Raw genomic sequence first — 21025 nt, forward strand, 5'->3', positions numbered from 1 at the left:
ATGGCATGTCCCAGTTTCATCGAAAATGAACTGAGAAACAGAGAGTCAAATAACTTGCCCAAGGGCACAAAGCTAGGAAGCTGGGACCCGGGCAGAAGTCCAGGTGGCCTGGCTCCAGAGCCAAGCAGCTGATTCCCATGCTCTGCTACGTCCACCCGGACTGCGGGGGCTCCAGTGGCGTTATGGCAGATGCTGCCACCCCCAAGGTTTCAAAACAACCTTGGGACCAGGGTGGTCGTTGTCCTACACGAAGGGCTATTGGCATCACGACCTGGAGTCTCGTTCAGAGGTGCCTGAGCAGAGAGCAGGGCTCCCATTCCTTTGACAGCCAGTTTGGGTTCAGAGCATCTAAGTGGCTTGCCCCAGCCCTCCAGCCCTGGGTGTGGGCACCAAAACTTGAGTCCACACCACCTTCCCACCCTGCCTCTGTGGTGGGGAGCAGAGGTCGAGGGCAGCCCTGGGGGCTGGGAACCAGTCAAACACAGCTGAGTTTCGTCGTATCCCAGCCTGCCCATCATGGGTATCCACGGCTGAGGCGGCAGAAAGGAGCAGTGAGCCGCTGGTCTTGCAGCCCCCAAACCCTACCGTGGGAGGGAATGAAGGGTCTGGAAGAGGTGCGGGCAGTCCCGGGTGTTCCTGCTCCCGGGCTCAGACACTGCTCATCAGCAGGCCTGTGCATGCCCCAGGAGGAGGGCACCTGGGGCCTGGGCTTGCCTGAGAGAAAGGGGGGAGGAGCCGGGCCTTCTCAGGTAACTGGGGCAGGAGGACACCTAGACTCAGCCCCTGGGGTCCCAGTGCCCTCTCCTCTGCTGAAGGAACCTGGGAGGGTCCCTGCTGCTTGCGTCCCGCTCTCACCCCCATATTCAGGGCCAGTTCCTGTGATCAAACAACAAGGTCTGCCTGGTCCAGGAAGCCTCTTCCCCATCCCATGGGCACTGCAATGCTCTTTGCCTTTAAGCCCCCTATTATGTGCTGTGGGATCTGTGGGGCTGCACCTGACTTCCCTAGAGGAGTTACTGCTCTCCCCCCATCCTCTACTTATCCGAGAAGCCCCAGGCACCCTGTCCCTTTTTTTTTTTTTTCGGTAGGTAGCTGTTTTGTTTTGTTTTTTAATATTTATTTATTTATTTTGGCTGCGCCGGGTCTTAGTTGCGACACTTGGGATCTTCATTGTGGCATGCGGACTCTTAGTTGCGGTGTGCATGCAGGATCTAGTTCCTGGACCAGGGATAGAACCCGGGACCCCTGCGTTGGGAGCACGGAGTCTTACCCACTAGACCACCAGGGAAGTCCCAGTAGGTGGCAGTTTTAATAAGAGAACTTACATATGAGGTTTGTCTTGGGCGGCCACAAGATGAATAGATCTCTGCCCCAGCCCACCAGAATCTTAAAAGTTAACAGAGGACTTAACTGGGGTCAGTCATATATTCAATCCAGAGGGTTTCAACAACACCTTACTCTGTCAAGGCTGTGTCCTTGAAATGGCCACCAGTATGGGAATTGCAGGCAGGACATACATTCCAAGGACAGGGGAGGGGGTGAGGAGCCTCTGATTGCCCAGGTCCAGCTCGCAAGGCAACCAACAGTTACATCCTCTTGATGACCTCTTCCAACATTGCTGTAACAGATTTTTTAATCATCTACCATGTATCAGGCAAGGTGCTTGACTCTGAGGAACCAAACTAAGCAAACTAGGTATGGTCTCTCCTTTCTAATTGCTCAGAATCTTGGAGGTGTCAGGGAGGAAGAAATTTTCCTGTACCTTTCTAGGTTCTTCTGGCTGGTTCAAAGAATCATACTGACATGAGACAGACTGACAGGAGAAAATCAAAATTTAATAGCGTGTATACATGGGACAGACCCAGGAAAACTGAGTAACTTGTCAAAATGGCTGAAGCCTTCACCTTAAATAGCATCTTCAGCTGAAGACAAAAGAGGATCTTGGGGCTAGAGATTTGGGGAGGAAGGCAATTGACATGGAGATGGAAAAGCGAATGTTCAGTAAATAAATGTTTGCTGGGTCATGTACAGACTATGGGACACAGAAAGGAATTTTAACAAATAGACTTTTCTCGGTTCCTCCCTGTCTACACACCTAGTTCATACTCTAGTTATTTATGGCGATAGCTCTATTCCTGTAAGGCCCTCTATCTAAATTCAGCTAAGGGGAAAGATCAAAGTTTCTCCCTGAATCTTTTGGGCCTTGATTGTTTTCAGCTTGAAATAACTGGCTTGCCAAAATGACATCTTGGAGTGTCAAATTTTGCTCTCCTACAGAGGGAAGAGAGAGAATTTGAAAAGCAATCACTAAAGTCTGGTAAGTGCCATGTTAGGGAAGTACAGAATGCTGGGAGGCCCAAACTGGCATACTTCATCTAATCTGTGATAGTTAAGGAAGGCTTCCCAGAGGTTGTGATATATATATTTTAAATTAATTAATTAATTTATTTTTGGCTGCATTGGGTCTTTGCTGCTGTGCGCCGGCTTTCTTTAGTTGCGGCGACCGGGGGCTACTCTTCGTTGCGGTGTGCAGACCTCTCATTGTGGTGGCTTCTCTTGTTGCGGAGCACGGGCTCTAGTGCGCGCAGGCTTCAGTAGTTGTGGCACGCGGGCTCTAGAGCACAGGCTCAGTAGTTGTGGCACACGGGCTTAGTTGCGCTGTGGCATGTGGGATCTTCCTGGACCAGGGCTCGAACCTGTGTCCCCTGCATTGGCAGGCGGATTCTTAACCACTGGGCCACCAGGGAAGCCCGTGGTTGTGATATTTTCGATGAAACTGGAAGGATGAGTAAGAATTAGCAAGATTAAGGGGGCCTTCCCTCCCCCCACCTTGAAGGACCCTCAGCTGAGTGTCAGGCATCCATCAGCCCATTTAATCCTCACCATAACACTCTGGGGGAGATTCTGGTATTGTGCCCCCCACCATCAGGCTTGATGAGGTTGAGGCTTGATGAGGCTCCTTGAGACACTGAGGCTCAGCGAGATGAGGGAACTTGCCCTGGGGGTATTTGAACCCAAGAGGTATGACTCCAGTGCCTGAGGCTTTACAGCTACTCAACTGTCCGTTTTGTCACCTGCTTGGGCCCAACAGCATTCCCCCCCCCCCCCCCCCCCCGCCCCGAGAGGCTGCTGCCTCCCAGTCTCGCTCCTTGCCCACTGGGCCTGGTGCCAAATAGCAAGAGCAGCTCAGCGGTGAGCTAACTTGGAGCCGTGTAAAAGGCCTTCCTGGCTAAAGGGACTGGTGCTACTGGTGGTTTTTCAGGAGGGCTGGCAGGCCTCAGGAGGGCAGGCAGGCCTGGGGCAGGGTCTGGGCGGGGCTCCCCGGAGTCCAGGAGGAACCATCAGGCGGCTCTGCAGGGCCTTAGTGCTCGGGGCTGCACCAGGCGCAAGGCCGGGAGGGGCGGGGCGGGGCAGGGCGGGGCAGCCGCTTTGTTAGTCTGCGTTTGGTGTCCCATCCCCCCACCTGATCTCAGCGCCTGCCCCTTTCTCTTGCCCAGGAATCCTTCTTCCTTAATCAATTTCGTGTGTGTGTGTTTCCATATACCCCACACCAGGGGCTGACCCTCCACGGCTTATCCACCCCTCCCCACCCATTACAGGGAGAGCTTGGGCCAGTCGAGTGGACCTGGGTAGGTGGGAGCTTCCCAGAGCTACAAAATAGGGGAGACCCCGACAGACGTGCAGAAACAGGCCCAAAGAGGATGAATCAGAGAGCAGCCTTAGAGAGGGTCGAGCCGCCGCACCGAGACGCAGAGTGGGTGGCCTCCAGACTCCGAAGGCGGGCTCTGGAGTGGAAGAGCGCTGGGCGGGGTGGGGGCCCCACCTGCACCCTTGAGCGCCAGGATGTTGTGCCTCGAGGGTCGTTTTGCTTTTTCTGGGATCCCTGGCTGCCCTACTGACGCTCAGGTCACTAACTCCCCTCCCAGCGCCCCCGGTCGTCACCACGCCCCGCGCGCTGGTCCCAGGAGTGGTGACCTGAGAGGGCTGCGGCTTGGCCGCTCCCTTCCTCGCTGTTTGGCCTGGGGTGCTTCCTGCCCAAGTCGTTGGGCTTTGGTGACCGACAACGGTTTCCTTGCCTGGGCTGGACACACACGGGCCGCCCTCTCCGTTACTCCCCCTCCACTTCAGGCTGCTTGGTCCCCAGCCAGGGTCGCACGCACGCCAGTGACTCGCCTTCTCGGAAGGGGGTGGGATTTACTCGACCTTCTCCCCACTGCGCTCCCCCTCTACCCCTGTCCCAGCAGGGGCTGGGCAGATGGCCAGTTTTCAGTGTCCAGGTTGAGTGTGTGGGGACCGCCAGCTCGGCGTGGGTGAGGGCGCTAGGGTTTACAGCCCACCGACTCGGACTTGAGTCCCTGCCATGTGAATTTGGGTGAGACCTAACTCGCCCTCTGTCCTCAATTTCTTCCTGTAAACTTCTAATAACACCCATTCCAAGAGTTGTAAAGGTTACACAAGAGGCTGTACGCGTTAGGGCAGCGCCAGGCACAAGGTAAATGCTTAATAAAAGGCAGCTGCTATTATTAATTACAACTCCAGCCTTGAGATCCTGACCTGGTGCTGACCCCGCGCTCACAGGTTGGGGAATCCTCAGGGTCAAAGAGGAAAAGTCCGGCTCACGCGGTAGAGGGAGATTGGTGCGCCCCCTCTGCCCGCAGCCGCTCTCTGGACCCCTGATCCAGCCCCTCTGCAGCCCCGAGCCCCGCTCCAGACCCTGGTTGGGTCCTCCGCCTTCCCACTACGGCCCGCCAGAGGCCAGGTTATGCTTTCGGGCCGGCGGGGACTGGAGCAGGGCTCGGTCACTCCCCTGAGCCCGAGTGCTGGGAACCGCCCCGCGCCCCCTCCAACCCCCCTCCTTGCGTGGTGGGCCGGACCTGGGGCGCCTTAAAAACCAGAGCTGGTGCTCGGGTCGCCGCCGCTTTGAGCAGGATCCAACGTCGCTACGGTTACCCTGAACCACCTCGCAGACCCCAGCAGCCATGGCCAGCAAAGGCTTGCAGGACCTGAAGCAGCAAGTGGAGGGGGCGGCCCAGGAAGCGGGTGAGAACTGCGCGCGACCTGGGGCGCATGCTGGGACCCCCGGGTGGACGCGGGGGTGGGGCTGGGGGCAGAAGCCTGGGGACTGCGCAGCCGGAAAGTCGGTGGGCGGTTCTGGCTAGGAAGGGCCCTCTCCTGAGCTGCAGGGACCTGGAAGGACGCCCACCCGGACCAGCCCGGGAATGATGCCTCGAGGGAAGTGGGGGAACAGCAGTGCCTGAGGAGTGGGGCGGGAGGGGGGTGCTTTGGGCATTGCCAGAGCCAATCCGAGGCAGCTGCTAGGGCCGGGAGCGGCCCCACCCGGGCCCTCAGGGGAGAGTGACGGTCCACGAGGAGAGCGCGCTCCGCCACCCCACGCCCGATCTCTGCCCGCCAAGTCCCAGAGGCGCACAGAAACAGGATGGGACGGGTGGCTCCAGACTCCCACCGGGCTTTGTTTTGAGCACTCCCCCCCTCCTCCGAAATACTCATTTCCTCTTAAGTCCTCACGCAGAGGACCTTCCCACCTTCATGCGGGCAGGGCAGGTCCCCAGTCTTAGTTTCTCCACCTCTGGCTCTTTCCCCCTCAGACCTGAGGTTATGCAGCTGGGGGCTGGGGATGGACTGGGGAGTAGGGTACGTAAGGAAACTTCAGCCCCACCAGCGGCAGCTCTTCCAGTCCCAGCTCAGCCTCCCTTGGGACTCCAGCTCCCAATCTGTCCTACACATATCCCTGTCAACAGACAACACCTAAACCAACCCCCTCCTTCATCAGTGCCCCAAGGAAAGCCCACAGTTGCTCCCCTGAGGCTAAAATGGTACCAGGAAGTCTCTGTCTACAGTACCCTTCCTTCTGGGCTTCACTTTCCCCATCTGTAAGTGGAGTGCAGAGTCTCCTTCCCTGTGGTCTTGACTGTGCTATGTCAGACAAAGACCCCAGGGACCTCTGTAAGCAGTAGACCCAGGGTCTGCCTGACCCCTGTACCCCCTGGTCCCCAGGGTCTGCGTAAAGCAGGCCCTTTCCTGTTCAGCAGCAAGGATAAGTCAGATCTCTGAAGGCCAGAGCCACCTGTCTGCCTACCAAGCAGGTGGGGACCCACCTGAGCCCCTGGAAACCCTGTTCTTCACAGGCACAAACTCTGGTCTAGAGGAGATGGCCTGCCTTTGGAAGTTTCACCTACTTTCCACACTTCGTTTCCTAATGCCTTACGCTGCTTGCTCACGGAGGCACTGGCAGTCATTGCTTGTGTGCCCTCTGGGGAGAGGCACAGGAGAGAGGAGGTAGTGAGAGGGCCTTGCAAAGTAGAAACCCCAGTGCTCTAAATGTGGGAATTCAAGCATCTGGGCCAAGCCTCCGGGGGAGAAGTTGTTAAAGGCGGCAGGGTTCTCCCTGGGCTGTGCCCAGCAGTAGCCACAGCCCAGATGCCAATTCCAGCCTGGCCTAGCCCTGCCTTCCTTCCTTGCTTGGATATTTTTGCAGCAATCCTGGAGAGGCAAGGGAAGCAGGCCAGAGAGGAGGAGCCCAGAGTTACAAATAAACAAGAACAACCTGTAGTCATGGAAAGGGCTCATGCCCCTCACTGAGTGGCCTTGGTCAGAGAACTTTACCTCAGTGCCATCCATCCCTGGGCCTGCAGGACAGACCACTCTAGAGAACAGATGAGGTTGGCAATGGTGAGGCCCCTGTGATTGGTGGTATCTCAACAGGGGCTAAAACCCACATGTCTCTGTTCTAGTGACGGCGGCTGGAGCAGCAACTCAGCAAGTGGTGGATCAGACCACAGAAACAGGGCAGAAAGGTCTGGTGGGGCTGGTGGGCAGGAGGGTGGACAGCCCCAGCACGGCCCTGCCCTCCACCAGCCCTTGCCCAGACACACCCTCTCCTCTGCAGACCCTCTACCAGCATTGCTTCCTGGGGAGGGAGACCCAGGCCAAGCTAACCCTGCAGGGCTGTGGTTCCCCAGGGCCCCGCACTCAACTGCCCTATCCTTTCCTTTCCCAGCCATGGACCAGGTTGCCAAGTCTACCCAGGAAACCATCGACAAGACTGCTAACCAGGCCTCTGAGGCTTTCTCGGGTTTTGGGAAAAAACTCGGCCTCCTGAAATGACAGAAGGGAGACGTGGGTGACTCCCTTCCAGGCCCGGAGCTCTAGCGGGCTCTTGGCGGGCCACCTCATTAAAGCACATATGCCTACTCTGTGTCCGTCCACTTCATGCCTCCTCCCAAACTGGGCCCAGCCCCGCCTCGCTTAGAGCAGAGGCTCGGGGATCCAGAAACTCAGCCCTGACGTCCAGAGTCCTGGCATTCCAAATTCGGAAACCCAGACGGATTGTCCAGGAATTCATTTCCCATATCTAAACCGTGCGTCCAGACTCTCCCTTATCCAAAGTTCAACCGCCCATCTAGGTACGTGCCCCTCCCCCGCTCTATTCCCCCTGCCCCCGATTCCAAAACCGCTCCCTCAGCTCCAGGAACCCGCCCCTTCCTAGAAGGGGGATACTCGGTGCCCAGATCCTCGAGGAGCTCAGCTCTGGGCGGGGGGCGAAGGGTTCCAACGGCAGGGGCCTCGGGAACTTCTCCCAGTGAGCTAAGCCGGGGCGGGGGGCTGGACGCATCGAGGCATCCTAGGGCCAGGCGCCCGCGAGGGCTTCAGGCGGCAGGAATTCTCGGGGAAGAGAGGGGACGCAGGGACGGAGCTTTCGGTCCTCGTCACCCTACGTCGCCTGCCCGCTGTGCGACTGTCGCACCCGACGGTGAGTCACTGGGCAGGACCGGGTGGGCGAAGACACGCCCCGAAGATCTGAGTTCCACCCAGTTGACTTGTGTTTGGCGTGGTCGCCAGGAGCTCCGCCCAAGACGCGCCCCCTGGGGAGGTGCTTGCGGCGCACGGGGCGGTGCACGTGGGCGCGGCGCACGGGGCGGTGCACGTGGGTGCGGTGCACATGGGCGTGAAGCGCTGGGACCCGGCTGTGTGCGTGCGCGCGCTAGGCCACTCCCTCGGGCACCCCTTCCCTTCCGGATGCACCTGTACCTTCTGGCCCAGTGCAGAGGACGGCTTTTTTCTTTCTTTTTTTTTAAAATTAATTAATTAATTAATTTATTTTTATTTTTATATTTTGGCTGTGTTGGGTCTTCGTTTCTGTGCGAGGGCCTTCTCTAGTTGCGGCGGGCGGGGGCCGCTCTTCATCGCGGTGCGCGGGCCTCTCACTGCCGCGGCCTCTCCTGTTGCGGAGCACAGGCTCCAGACGCGCAGGCTCAGTAATTGCGGAGGCCGGCTTTTTTATCGGGCAGGTTCCCCCAGAGGGTCTAGAGTTCGCGCAAACCTTATTCCCTCCGACCTCCCCAGTACGTGTCCACGTGTCCATGCACGCGATACCAACCCTGGGTAAGTCCTGCTGATGGGTGACTCACTGTTGCCACAGGATAAGGCCCAGCCCTGGCGCCGGGCGCTGGCTGCCCTCTTCATCCGAACCCCCGCCACACCTCAGCAGGTGACGCCCCGTTCCGTTTCCCCACCTCCGCGCCTTTGCACACACTATTCCCTCTGTCCGTAATGATCTCGTTCTCTTCTGGATTGGCACATACGTAGTCATGCCGTTTCAACTCACAAATATTGGCTACACGGCACTTCCTAGTTCTGGGGAGATTGAGAAAAAAAAACCATCGTCTTTCCTTCACACGCTGACTGGGGGCTGGCTTTCCCAGAGGCTTTCCAGACATGCCAGCAGGGGGCAGTATCGTCGTGTCCACCCCCATCCCTCCCCTTCACCCCCCCCCAGGTGACCTTCCCCGTCTCCAATCTGAGATCCCTACCAAGGAAACAACAGGTCTCCTCCCTAACCCTTAGCATCTCTCACCCTCACCCCAGGGCCAGGCCCAGTTTCATGCTTGGTTCCTGTTGCTGACTGTCCCCAAAAGAAGGGCTCAGCTAGTCTGCAAAATGGGCCAAGGCCTAAAGGGAGGGTCCTTGAAGAGATACCTGGGGTAATCTGGAGGTGCTTCCAGCATCTCCAGGAGCCCCTGCCCCCAGGAGAGGATGCCAGGGTTGGGAGAGACCACCTGGGGCCACAGCAGGAGGCAGGTGGGGCTGGACTGGCAGAGCCCTCACATTTTTCTGGAGTGCATCCTTCCCCTGCCTGACTCAGGAGAGATCCCAATTGGCGCAACAATCCCTCTTCATCCTGTTCTCCTTGTGAGTGTCGGCCTTACGGATGGATGTGTGAGCCAGCTCAGGCCAAGGAGAGGAGGAGTCAGGTCTAGGGCCAGGAGCCTTCTAGGAAAGGTCTTTCATCCTCAAAAAAGAAAAGAAAAGAAAAAGACCAAGGAAGAAGCATTTTCTTCTATTCCACTGAACATTTTTGTGGCTAGAAATGATTCTTAGAACGCTGGCAGCCACTTCTAACCACAGGAGGAACAAGCCTAAGGAAAAGCCAACTTGCGGATTAGGGCAGAGCAGAAATATAGAAAGAACCTGGATCCCAAGTTACTTTATTCAGTCCCTAACCTAACTAGTCCTGCAGCTGCCAGGAGCTAGGTGAGAGGGTCAATTTCCTCATTGTTTGAGCTGCTGTGAATTAGGTTTTCTGTTGCAAACAAAAGCTTAAATCCTGATGTTACCTGGATACTAAGGTCCTGTATTTGCCGGCCTCACCCACCTCCCCAGCCTCCTCCCCTAACACGCCCTCCCTCTCTGCCTCAGCCACGTTAACCCTTGTTCATTTCCCTTGACATTGTGCTTCTGCTCATCTCAGTCTTTGCAGGTGCCCTTTTTTTCTACCCGGAATGCTGTCCATCCTCCGTCATTAACCACCCTTGTCCAAGTTGCTCCTGCTCTTTCATCCTTCAGATCTCAGCTTCCCTGGTCGTCCCCCAACATACACAGAATGGGTCTGGCCACTGCCAGTACGTTCTCACACCCCCTGTACTTCTTTTCCACGGTTATATACTAATGAGTCGCTCTCCTGTGTGCTTCACTGTGATGGTTGTCCACGGGCTGCAGCCAAGTCTCTTCTACTGATTAGTGCACACCCAGAGCCTAGAGTGGGGCTCTGGCAACATCTGCCACATGAATGCAGGGATGACGGTCCTTTGGTTCTCCTACCAGATAACAAGAGTTGACACATTGTCATGTTCACCATGGTGCCATCTCCTACAATGCAGTCCCTTCCACAAACCCTGCTGCCATGCAGCTGATGCTCCCATGCACCGTGCAAATACCTGTTTCTGTGTGCCTCTATTCCCCCAACACGGAGCCCTGGGGCGCAGGGCCAGGTTGGGCTTGTCTTTGGTCCTATGTCTGGGACAAGGTGGGCATGGTACTGGGGAGCCAGGGGAGCTTATAGGAGCCCAGGCCTGTCTCCGTGAGGTTCATGAAGCTAGCTGAGCCCAGATGGGCTGAGGAGAAGGCAGCTGTGGCCACTGCACCTGTTGGGTCTTGGTCAAATCTCCAAAGATTAATTCTTCCATTAGCAATTCCTCAGATAGTTCCTAATTCTCCAAATACCAGTTCCCCAACTAACCAAACACAAAGTCACTAACGTCACATTTTGGTTCCACTGGACTTCTCAGCTCTGATTCCCATCAAATTACAGATGAGAAGGGGCAGAGTTTTCTGCTTTCCACCTTCTCTCCTTTTCTCCTATTTTTTTTTTTTGTTGTTGTTAGTTGTCTCATTTCTACTTTGTGAAAACACATAGCATTTGCATCCCATTCCTCCACACCTTTGTTCTGTCTTAGATATGCAACTGAAAATATTAGAAGCGCTCTGCCATTCCTTCTGCTGAAATATTTTCTGTTATCTCTAAAAGTTTCCTCAAGAATGAAATATTTTCAGATGAATTGAGAAGACGTCTGGGATCTGAGCTGAGAATTGTTATAGCTAGGCCCCTTGGGTTATTGCAATGTGTCCATGAGGGTTCACAGTGTTCTATTTTTGTGTATGGCATTTTCTATTTTTAAAAAAAAAAGGTTAAAAAGTTAAAATAAAAATTTTTTAAAAAAAGAAAGGCTCATGTGAACCATATTCTGAGTTCTTAAATGTGTGGTAATGTTGGTCTGTAGCCTTTATACTTTATCCTCAACTGGTTTTGAAATTTACATCTCACACTTTTTTCCATGAGCATCTTCTAGGTATGGCTGCCCCACCTTCTGCCACAGAAGGTTGAGCGGTCCCTAGAAGTCTGATTTCTAATTCACTGGAATTTCTTTTTTTTTTTTAATTATTATTTATTTATTTATTTATTTTTGGCTGTGTTGGGTCTTCGTTTCTGTGCGAGGGCTTTCTCCAGTTGCGGCAAGCGGGGGCCACTCTTCATTGCGGTGCGCGGGCCTCTCACTATCGCGGCCTCTCTTGTTGCGGAGCACAGGCTCCAGACGCGCAGGCTCAGTAGTTGTGGCTCACGGGCGTAGTTGCTCCGCGGCATGTGGGATCTTCCCAGACCAGGGCTCGAACCCATGTCCCCTGCATTAGCAGGCAGATTCTCAACCACTGCGCCACCAGGGAAGCCCTCACTGGAATTTCTAATAAGTGACTTGATCTTTCTGTCTGGCTAGCTTTCTTTATCTTTTTTAATCTTTTTTATTGAAATATAGTTGATTACAATGTTGTATTAGTTTTAGTTTTGTATATGATTCAATTACATATACAAAAGTGATTCAATTACATATACATATTTTTTCAGATTCTTTTCCATTATAGATTATTGCAAGATATTGAATATAGTTCCTTGTGCTATACACTAGGTCCTTGTTGTTTATCTGTTTTATATATAGTAGTGTGTATTAATTCCAAACTCCTAATTTATCGCTCTCACCCCTTTATCTTTAAGGTACAGTAATTTTTTTAGGGTTCGTCTCGGTGATGATTGTCCTGGTTCAGTTTTCCCTAGTATGCTGTTTGCCCTTTCCATATTGATTCTAGATTTCTTTTATTTCAGGAACATTTCTTAATTGTATATTTAAATATTTGCTCTGTTCCATTGCTTGGCTTTCTTCTTTGGGAATTCCAGTTGTGGGCACAAAGTTTTCTACCTTCCACATCTGCCATTGTCTCCCAAACACTGTGTATGTCTTTAATATGACTCCTTTTTTCTTTGCTTTTTTTCATTTCTGTTCCCATAGGTACCTACTGTGGCTCCTTCTAGTTTAGTCTTCATTTCTACAATGGTTTGTTTTACCTTTTTTCTTCTGTTTTATTCCAGAGTTACGTAAGTTCCTATTCTGCCTGCTCCTGTCGTCTGCCATCTCATCCCTGAATTCTGGTATTTCTGTTTTATAGTCTTCCTTCATAACTACTAATGCTTTATTAAGTGTCTTATTTTCTTTCTAAAATTCATGTTGGAGTTTCACGTTAGGTAATAATTTTCGTGTGCCTTCTTTGAGGCACACTTTTTGGTGGGATTTCTTTGTATGTGATGTCGTTTTGGTATTCTTTTTCATATTTAAAAAATAGTATGTTTTTACTGTTAGATAGAAAAAAGTGAAGTCAAAACTGCATATCTCTGGTATGCTATCCTTCCTGTAAAGAAAGAAGGAGGATGCAAGAAAGTATGCAGGGCACATGTCTCTGCATATTTGTGGGAAGAAAATGCAGGAGGATAAACCAGAATCAAAGAGACCGGTTATCTACACGGGACAGGTGGGAAGGCAGTGGAAAGAAGGAGGGAATGGCAACAGGGTAGCAGAGATGAGGAGAGAGTGACACTTAACTTCAGAAAAGTTAAATTTGATGTGTGAGTTGGTGATGAGCTTTTAAAAATTCTTCCTGTGTTCTTGTTACCCCATAGAGTTTCAGGAAGGAGAAATGGGCTGAATTAAGAATTAAGCTGCAGCCACATTGCTTCCAGACTTAGAAGTCTGGCAGGCTGAGCTGGTGTTCTCTGTTTACCGAGAATCCACATCCTCTCCTCCCTGCCCTCGCCCTGGTAACCTGCCTCTTGAACTGCATCACCCGGGCTCCCTCACCCTCAGGACTTAGTTGGGTTCAGCCAATAGGGCATATTGACAGGAGATGGAGAAGAAGAGGAGAGGAATTTATTCCTCCTGCTTCCTTCTTGCTGGGCATGGTTGGGCAGTGGCCTTCCTCCTCTGCTGACAGCTGCAGCTCCTGTCTGCTGACCCTCTCCTACAGCTGCAGCTCTCTTCGGGGTCTACAGCCCCTCCAGGCCCAGGGAGGAAACAACTCCCACTGCTCCTGGTCGCTAGGGGCCTCGCCATCCCTCATTGGTTCCCTTAAGTCTGTCCACACCTTTGTGAACTGTCCCTTTCCTCAGGTATCCCTTTGATGTGCCCTCTGATTTTTTCCAGAACCCCGACTGACACCCATGGATGTATGAGTGCTGATCTGCTGGGGAAGTCTTCCTTTGGTGACTGACAAACCAAGTCTCCAGGAGTTTAGTCTCCCTGTGGCTGGGAGGGGTCTGTATGTGCAAGATATGTGGGCTGTATATACTGGGAGCTCAAGTCCATGAAGTAGAAGTAAGAGAAAGCATAGGCAGGATGACAGTCATAAAACTCTTGACATTCATGGCATTTGCAGTTCAAATCACAGGAGAAAAAAAATCGTCATGCCTCAGACATAAGACAGCCCTAAGTATTTAAGTACTCAGTTTTTTTTTTTTCAGAATTATTAATTGCTCAATTGGCAAATTGCTGTTTGAAAAATTGACTCTCCTGACTTGATGATGTAGTCAACTGGTCCTTTGCCAGACTGGGTTGTTGAGCAGATTCTACTTGGAGAATTAGTTGACTCTTGTCAAGGCTCGATTCTCCCCGCCCCAAGTGCAGGACTTGACCTTCTGACTCAGGACAGGCTGGCATGGGTGCCTGTGTTCAAGGCCTGCTCTGTTGGGGCCCAGCATGGGCCAGGCTTCTTCCAAGATGGGGTCGTTCCCACCTGAGTCATCTCAACCTCACCCAGGCAGGTAACACTGCTCACTGCCGGAGTCACCCAACCCCTCAGACCAGAATCCCGGTTAGGAGGGTCTTGGGCTGTCCTAGTTTCTTTGGCTGGGAGCCACAGATGGGCTGGGCTGAGCTGAGAGGACAGGGAGCTGGTCAGAGCTAGAGTGGGAAGGCCTGTGGGACTGGATGTGGGCCAGAGCACCAAGGTCTGGGGCCCAAGTCCTGTCTTGGGCCGCTTGGCCTCTCCTGCTCTCTTGCCTTCCCCCTGTTGGGCATTTGGGATCTGTGCCTGAACCCAGCCTTGCCAGGAGATCTGGGGCCATGGTGTGTTGTCACTGGAGTCTGGGTGCTCACACTGGGGCCATGCATTAAGGAGGAGAGGGTCCCATGGGCAGGGGGGATGGGGTGAGGGCAACAGCAGTCTGACAGGGAGGGAAAAAGTGCAGCTGGAGTCCCGCTGAGTGGCCGAGCCCTGACCAGGGCCTGTCGAGGAGCTGGTGAGCTCCTGAGGAGAGAGGGGGATGGTGAAGAGTACCCCAGGGTGGGCCCTGGTGAGGAGGGGTCGTGGGGTCTGGAAGCCATCCCAGACCTGGTGGGTGACACTGCCATCCTGACAGGGAGTTCAGCGCAAAGGACCCCTCTGGGGTTGGGGGACACACACACATCAGAGGAAACAGGGAAGGGGTTCTGATGGGCCTAGGGAGCATCTCTGTGGGTCTGTCAGACCAGTTCCCACCAGCCATGTCCCAGGAGTGCCCCCAGCCTTGGCAGCATTGTCCTGATACTGTGAGCAGAGCTCTCTGGTGTTTAGCTGTGGCAAGGGGAGGCCAGAGTCATCTGGATCTGCTTAAGCTCCAGGGCCCTCACTGTCATGGCCCCTTCTGAGTCCACAGGGTCATGCATATATATTTATAAAACTTGCAAGAGAGTAGTAGTGTATTTTTTCTTACAGGGACTCTCCAGATTGTTTAAGACTTGATCTCCTCCTGCCAGTGGCACGTGTGGGGCTGTGGCCTTGTGACCCAGAGTTCCTGCTGCCCACAGTATCCACTGCCCACCCCAGGGCGGCCGGCCGCTGCCCAGGGCCTCCCAGTACCACTCAGCTCCATAAAGCCTGTGTCAGGTAAACACTAATTAGACCCACCACACCCTCCTGGACCCCTCTGAGGGATGAGGGAGCCTACATGGGGGGAGCAGTCTCAAACTCCTGCCCCAGGCCTGGACTTTATGAGTAGGGCCTTGGGAGGGCCTTTCCTCCATGACTCCTGGCCAGTGGTGGCGGGTCCCATCTCCAGGCCCTCTCACTCCGAGGCAGGCTCATACCCCTGCCACTCTTTGCTCCACCCACTGGTTGGTCAGGGCTCACTGCCATGCAGCCCCTGCCCAGCACATCAGTGACGAGGAGGTGGGAACAGAAGTTTACCAAGAGTTTGCACGCATAGTTCCACCAGCTGTCAGTGACAAGGCCAGGCAGGCATGGATGCCCCCATTTTGTAGATGAGGTAACTGAGGCTCAGGCTGGGCTAGTGACTAAGGGAAGCAGCATGTGGTGTGTGACTTGAGGCATCTCTCTCCATCCTGAGTAACTAGGGAGGCAGCCTGGCTCCCTCAGCATGTGTGTGGTGCATTAGGGGCTAGTAGAGCTGCTTTCTGGGAACTCTTGCTACGGCCAGAAGCACCTCCCCAGTTGGTAGTGGGGTCCTCCATCTACTCCCCTAGAACCTCCTGGATGGGCACTGCTGACTTCACAGGGCTCCCCTGAGAGGCCAGGCCCCAAGGCGCAGGGCGGGCTGGGTTCCCTCACATGCTGGCTACCTCAGTGCTGGGTCACTCAGGTGCTCCCATGAGTGAGAACCAGGTGACTGCAAGCCAGGGATGACTAGGCTTCTGGTCAATGTTGTGTCCTCCTCTGCCTTGGGCCAGGCATGGCCCTGACTCCTCCCGCCCCCCAACCTGTCCAGGGGAGGCTGCAAAGCCACTCTCCGGAACTGAGGTCCTTGGGAATGGGGAGGGCAGCGGCCCCCATTACACTTGTATTCCTGGCCTGAGGGGCCGCCCTGGTCCCCAGACCCACAAAACCCTAAACCCTTGATTAGATCACTCTAGAGACTGTGGGCAGCAGGCTGGAAGTCCTAGCCCTTGTCTAGGTACCATGCCTAGGCTGCGGGGAGCCTAGGGGGCTGGCAGGGCTGCAGTCCCCAAATGCCTCTCATCCCACAGGGCACTCGGGCCTCTTGCCTTGGGTTAGGGGCATGTCCCAGAGCTGATCTCTCTGTCCAGCCTCACCTTGCTCCCTGTCCCTGCCCCTCACAGGGTCCCAGGATATGGGGTGTGCGGGTCTCATGCTGCCCGAGGGTCACTGCCCCAGCCACAACGCTGGGGTGGCTCCACCCAGCCTCTTCCTCCTGCCGTCTGCGCTGACTCACCACCCGAGCCAGGGCTCCTGCCCCAGATCCCAGCCAGGCATCAAAGGCATCTATAAAAGCAGACTGGTTCAGGCCCCAGCATCCTGCTTGATCACCACCTGTCGCCGCACAATGTTGGGAGGCCTGGGGAAGCTTGCCGCCGAGGGTCTGGCCCACCGCACCGAGAAGGCCACCGAGGAAGCTGGTAAGGACCCCGAGGCTCCTTTCCACGTGCACCGTTCCTGCCACTGGGGGATCGGGACAGACTCAGCTGGGCCTGTGCTGATCCCAGCAGGACTGGGGCAGGCCTTGACCCCATGGGGAACTGTGGCTGATCAGCCGCATAGGGACAGGATGGAGGTGGGGGGCTATGGAAGCTGAGGAAGGTACCTCGGGGAGGAGCCATGAGGGGTCCACTGCCCCAAGCAACCCTCCCTGTCAGACCTGCTCTGACCCCTGGGCTTGTTACATTCCTGGGGTCTGTGGCTGAGGCCCCGAGGGGGCAGCTCAGAGGAGGCCCCTGGTGGTGAGAGGGGAGCCAGGGTGCTGGGTGAGCAGCTGGTGGCTTAAATCCGTCCCTCTGGAAAGCAGGGAGGGGCCCTTCAGTATTAAAACAGCCTATTCCGAGTATCCTATACAGAAAAGAAAATGGAGTTTAATTTTTACCATAACTTTAAAGCTTCAAAGATTTCTTGCTTAAGAAACCACTGAGTCTGATTCTGTTCAAAGTCAGCCCCCAGGGTTTACACAAAGGACATTTTCAGTTTCTTCAAAGTCCCCAGGGACTTCCCTGGTGGCACAGTGGTTAAGAATCCGCCTGCCAGTGCAGGGGACAAGGGTTTGATCCCTGGTCCGGGAAGGTCCCACATGCCATGGAGCAACTAAGCCCGTGTGTCACAACTACCGACCCTGTGCTCTAGAGCCCGCGAGCCACAACTACTGAAGCCCGCGTGCCTAGAGCCCGTGCTCCGCAACAAGAGAAGCCACCGCAATGAGAAGCCCGCGCAACGAAGACCCAATGCAGCCAAAACGAAAAACCCAGAAATCCTTTTTTGTACGTCAGCCGCTGGTTGCAGGGATGCTGATCCAGGCCCCACCTGTTGGACGTTTTGTGAAAAACAGCTTGTGCCCGAGTTTGCTGTTCTCTTTCTAAAGGGCTGCAAACCTGTTTGTGTTTCATTTGAACTCTGCAGCTGCTGTTGAGCACCCCCTTTCTTTTCACCAACTCTCTGAATGCTGTGTCACTCCCAGTCTGCACACGAGGGACCCAAGCGGTGGAGGTGATTCTAGGAGGTAGAAGCTGAGCCAGCTCTTCTGACCGTGGTGTCTTCCAGGGCTAGCCCGTTACCAACCTGGGAGGGCAGAGAGTTTCGTGGTGCTGGAGGAGTTGCTCTGGGGACTTGGTGCTGCCGGAGGGAGCTTTGACATTCAGCCTCCCGCTGCAGCGCAGCCTCCGTCTGGCCACAGGCAGGACCGCAGCTCGCCTGAGAGGCCTGGTGACCTGGGAAACAGGCCCGGCCTTGTCCCCAGCCAGCAGCAGGGCCCACTCGTTGGCATTCCAGGCCTCGCTGGCCAAGGGGCATGGAGAGCTGTGTGCCTTTACCTGGCTCACTCAGCTTATCTCCTGCCAGCCGAGCCCCTCTCCGGTCTCTGAAGGAAGCCAGCTGGGGGCCCTTCTTGGGAGCAGCTTGTCCTGTCCTGGTGGGGGTGGCATCCCCGAGCCCCTGCCAGGGTATCCAGGGCTGTCTGGGCCCTGCTGTGAGGACAGGCAGCTTACACTGTGCTCTCACTCTGGGCTTGTCTCATCGTTTCAGTTGACGTCGTGGAGGGAGTGGTGAAGGAGGTGGTGGAGCCTGCCAAGGAGGCTGGAGAGAACGGTACGGCCAAGGTCGGGGCGGGGAAGGAGGGAAGCTGGGTGCTGGCAGCAACCTGATCCTTGCCTAACCAGATCACACCTTGACCCCAGTGTGGCATCCTTTCAGTTGGTGTGTAATTATCTGTGCTCATCTGAGGTCACAGGCCGTACTTTGCTAAAGCAGGTTCCATCTAGATAGTTCTCTCTGTGGAATGTTAAGAGGATGACATCACAAAAGACCAGGTGCAGGCATGCTGGAACAAAACATTTGAGACATAAAATTATATATTTACACGAATACATATTTCCATAAATGTTTATATGTTTGTGCTGTGAGTATCACGATGTAAAAAAGCACGTGTGTATCTCACTCCTTACAACAAAATAGATTCCGGATGGATTAGGACTTAAATATAAATACATGAAATTATTAAATTGTTAGAACATAGATTTTGGCATAATCTCAGAGGAGGGAGGATCTTTTTAACGATGACAGAAAATCCAACAGCTATAAAGGAAATACTAGGTAAATTGGACAATATAAAACTTCAAAATTTTCCATAGTGAAAAAAAAAACTGTAAGCCAAACCTCCCACAAACTGGGCAAAAATATTTGTAGTAGAAATGATAGCCCTTATCTTTGATAAAGGAGGCAAGCATATACAGTGGAGAAAAGACAGTCTCTTCAGTAAGTGGTGCTGGGAAAACTGGACAGGTACGTGTAAAAGTATGAAATTAGAACACTCCCTAACACCATACACAAAAATAAACTCAAAATGGATTAAAGACCGAAATGTAAGGCCAGACACTATCAAACTCTTAGAGGAAAACATAGGTAGGACACTCTATGACATAAATCACAGCAAGATCCTTTTTGACCCAGCTCCTAGAGAAATGGAAATAAAAACAAAAATAAACAAATGGGACCTAATGAAACTTAAAAGCTTTTGCACAGCAAAGGAAACCATAAACAAGACCAAAAGACAACCCTCAGAATGGGAGAAAATATTTGCAAATGAAGCAACTGACAAAGGATTAATCTCCAAAATTTACAAGCAGCTCATGCAGCTCAATAAAAAAACAAACAACCCAATCTAAAAATGGGCAGAAGACCTAAATAGACATTTCTCCAAAGAAGATATACAGATTGCCAACAAACACATGAAAGAATGCTCAACATCATTAATCATTAGAGAAATGCAAATGAAAACTATAATGAGATACCATCTCACACCGGTCAGAATGGCCATCATCAAAAAATCTAGAAACAATAAATGCTGGAGAGGGTGTGGAGAAAAGGGAACACTCTTGCACTGTTGGTGGGAATGTAAATTGATACAGCCACTATGGAGAACAGTATGGAGGTTCCTTAAAAAACTAAAACTAGAACTACCATACGACCCAGCAATCCCACTACTGGGCGTATACCCTGAGAAAACCATAATTCAAAAAGAGTCATGTACCACAATGTTCATTGCAGCACTATTTACAATAGCCAGGACATGGAAGCAACCTAAGTGTCCATCATCAGATGAATGGATAAAGAAGATGTGGCACATATATACAATGGAATATTACTCAGCCATAAAAAGAAATGAAATGGAGGTATTTGTAATGAGGTGGATGGAGTTAGAGTCTGTCATACAGAGTGAAGTAAGTCAGAAAGAGAAAAACAAATACAGTATGCTAACACATATATACGGAATCTAAGAAAAAAAAAAAAAAGGTCATGAAGAACCTAGTGGTAAGACGGGAATAAAGACACAGACCTACTAGAGAATGGACTTGAGGATATGGGGAGGGGGAAGGGTAAGCTGGGACAAAGTGAGAGAGTGGCATGGACATATATACACTTCCAAACGTAAAATAGATAGCTAGTGGGAAGCAGCCGCATAGCACAGTGAGATCAGCTCGGTGCTTTGTGACTACCTAGAGGGGTGGGAGAGGGAGTGTGGGAGGGAGGGAGATGCAAGAGGGAAGAGATATGGGAACATATGTATAACTGATTCACTTTGTTACAAAGCAGAAACTAACCATTGTAAAGCAATTATACTCCAATAAAGATGTTAAAAAAAAAAAGAAATGATAGCCCAATATAAAAATGACCAAAAGGTATAAACAGGCAGTTCACAGAAAAATGAAACATGAGTAGGCAGTACACCCACAAGCAGATGCTCTGTCTCACTAATAGTTGGAGAAATGCAAGCTGTTTGGAGAAATAAAAGCAAATTTGAATGCATTCCTCCAGGAGCTGTGCTGCCCTCTGCCCCACAGACTCCTCCAGGGCATGACCAGGTAAGACTGCCACATCCCACAGGCCACTCCAGGTGACTCCAACCCAGCGAGTGACTTGAATTGTTTACTTTGCTCACCTGGATATCCTTTCTTCCTGACAGCCATTACTGAAGCTTTAAAGAAGACCCATGAGACAGGGAACAAAGTGGTAAAGGAAGTCACTGAGACGGTGACCAACACAGTCACAAATGCTGTCACGCACGCAGCAGAAGGCCTGGGCAAACTGGGACAGTGAGCATGCCTGCCACCAGCAGGCTCTTCCTGAATTGCAATAAAAAGCTGTGAAATGTGTACACTGAGCCCTGGGTTTGTTCCTATTTGGGTGGAAACATTGCGTATGTCCTGAGTGTCCACTCTGCAAGGACAAGAGGCCAGCACCTTGGCAACCACTGGGGGTCAGATAGGTCCCTGTGATAAATCAGATGTGCTGCTCTCACATTATGACTTCTCATGTCAGCAAGGAGCTCTTGAGAATTGTTAGTGTCTGTGCTACATTTCTTAAAAGCCTATTTCCCCAGCAGCTATACATAGCTTTCAGACACCTCAGTGCT

The 21025-nt window shown here is 52.9% G+C and overlaps 2 protein-coding genes across 2 annotated transcripts; both read left to right on the forward strand.

Annotated features, from left to right (window-relative positions):
- The first annotated feature begins 4898 nt into the window (after positions 1-4898).
- ADIRF (adipogenesis regulatory factor) lies at positions 4899-7211 on the forward strand. Its single transcript, XM_082407913.1, has 3 exons — positions 4899-5040; positions 6753-6815; positions 7019-7211. Exons 1-3 carry the CDS (start codon positions 4980-4982, stop codon positions 7123-7125), a joined length of 231 nt encoding a protein of 76 aa, XP_082264039.1. The 5' UTR covers positions 4899-4979; the 3' UTR covers positions 7126-7211.
- A 115-nt stretch (positions 7212-7326) lies between these two features.
- FAM25A (family with sequence similarity 25 member A) lies at positions 7327-20765 on the forward strand. The gene is made up of 5 exons (XM_082407912.1): positions 7327-7424; positions 14872-15042; positions 16233-16529; positions 18139-18201; positions 20576-20765. The coding sequence occupies exons 3-5, from the start codon at positions 16244-16246 to the stop codon at positions 20707-20709; spliced, it is 483 nt and encodes a 160-aa protein (XP_082264038.1). The 5' UTR covers positions 7327-7424; positions 14872-15042; positions 16233-16243; the 3' UTR covers positions 20710-20765.
- Positions 20766-21025: the final 260 nt, after the last annotated feature.

Source organism: Balaenoptera borealis, assembly GCF_965194805.1.
Source record: "Balaenoptera borealis genome assembly, chromosome: 10".
In the NCBI taxonomy this organism is placed as follows: Eukaryota; Metazoa; Chordata; class Mammalia; order Artiodactyla; family Balaenopteridae; genus Balaenoptera; species Balaenoptera borealis.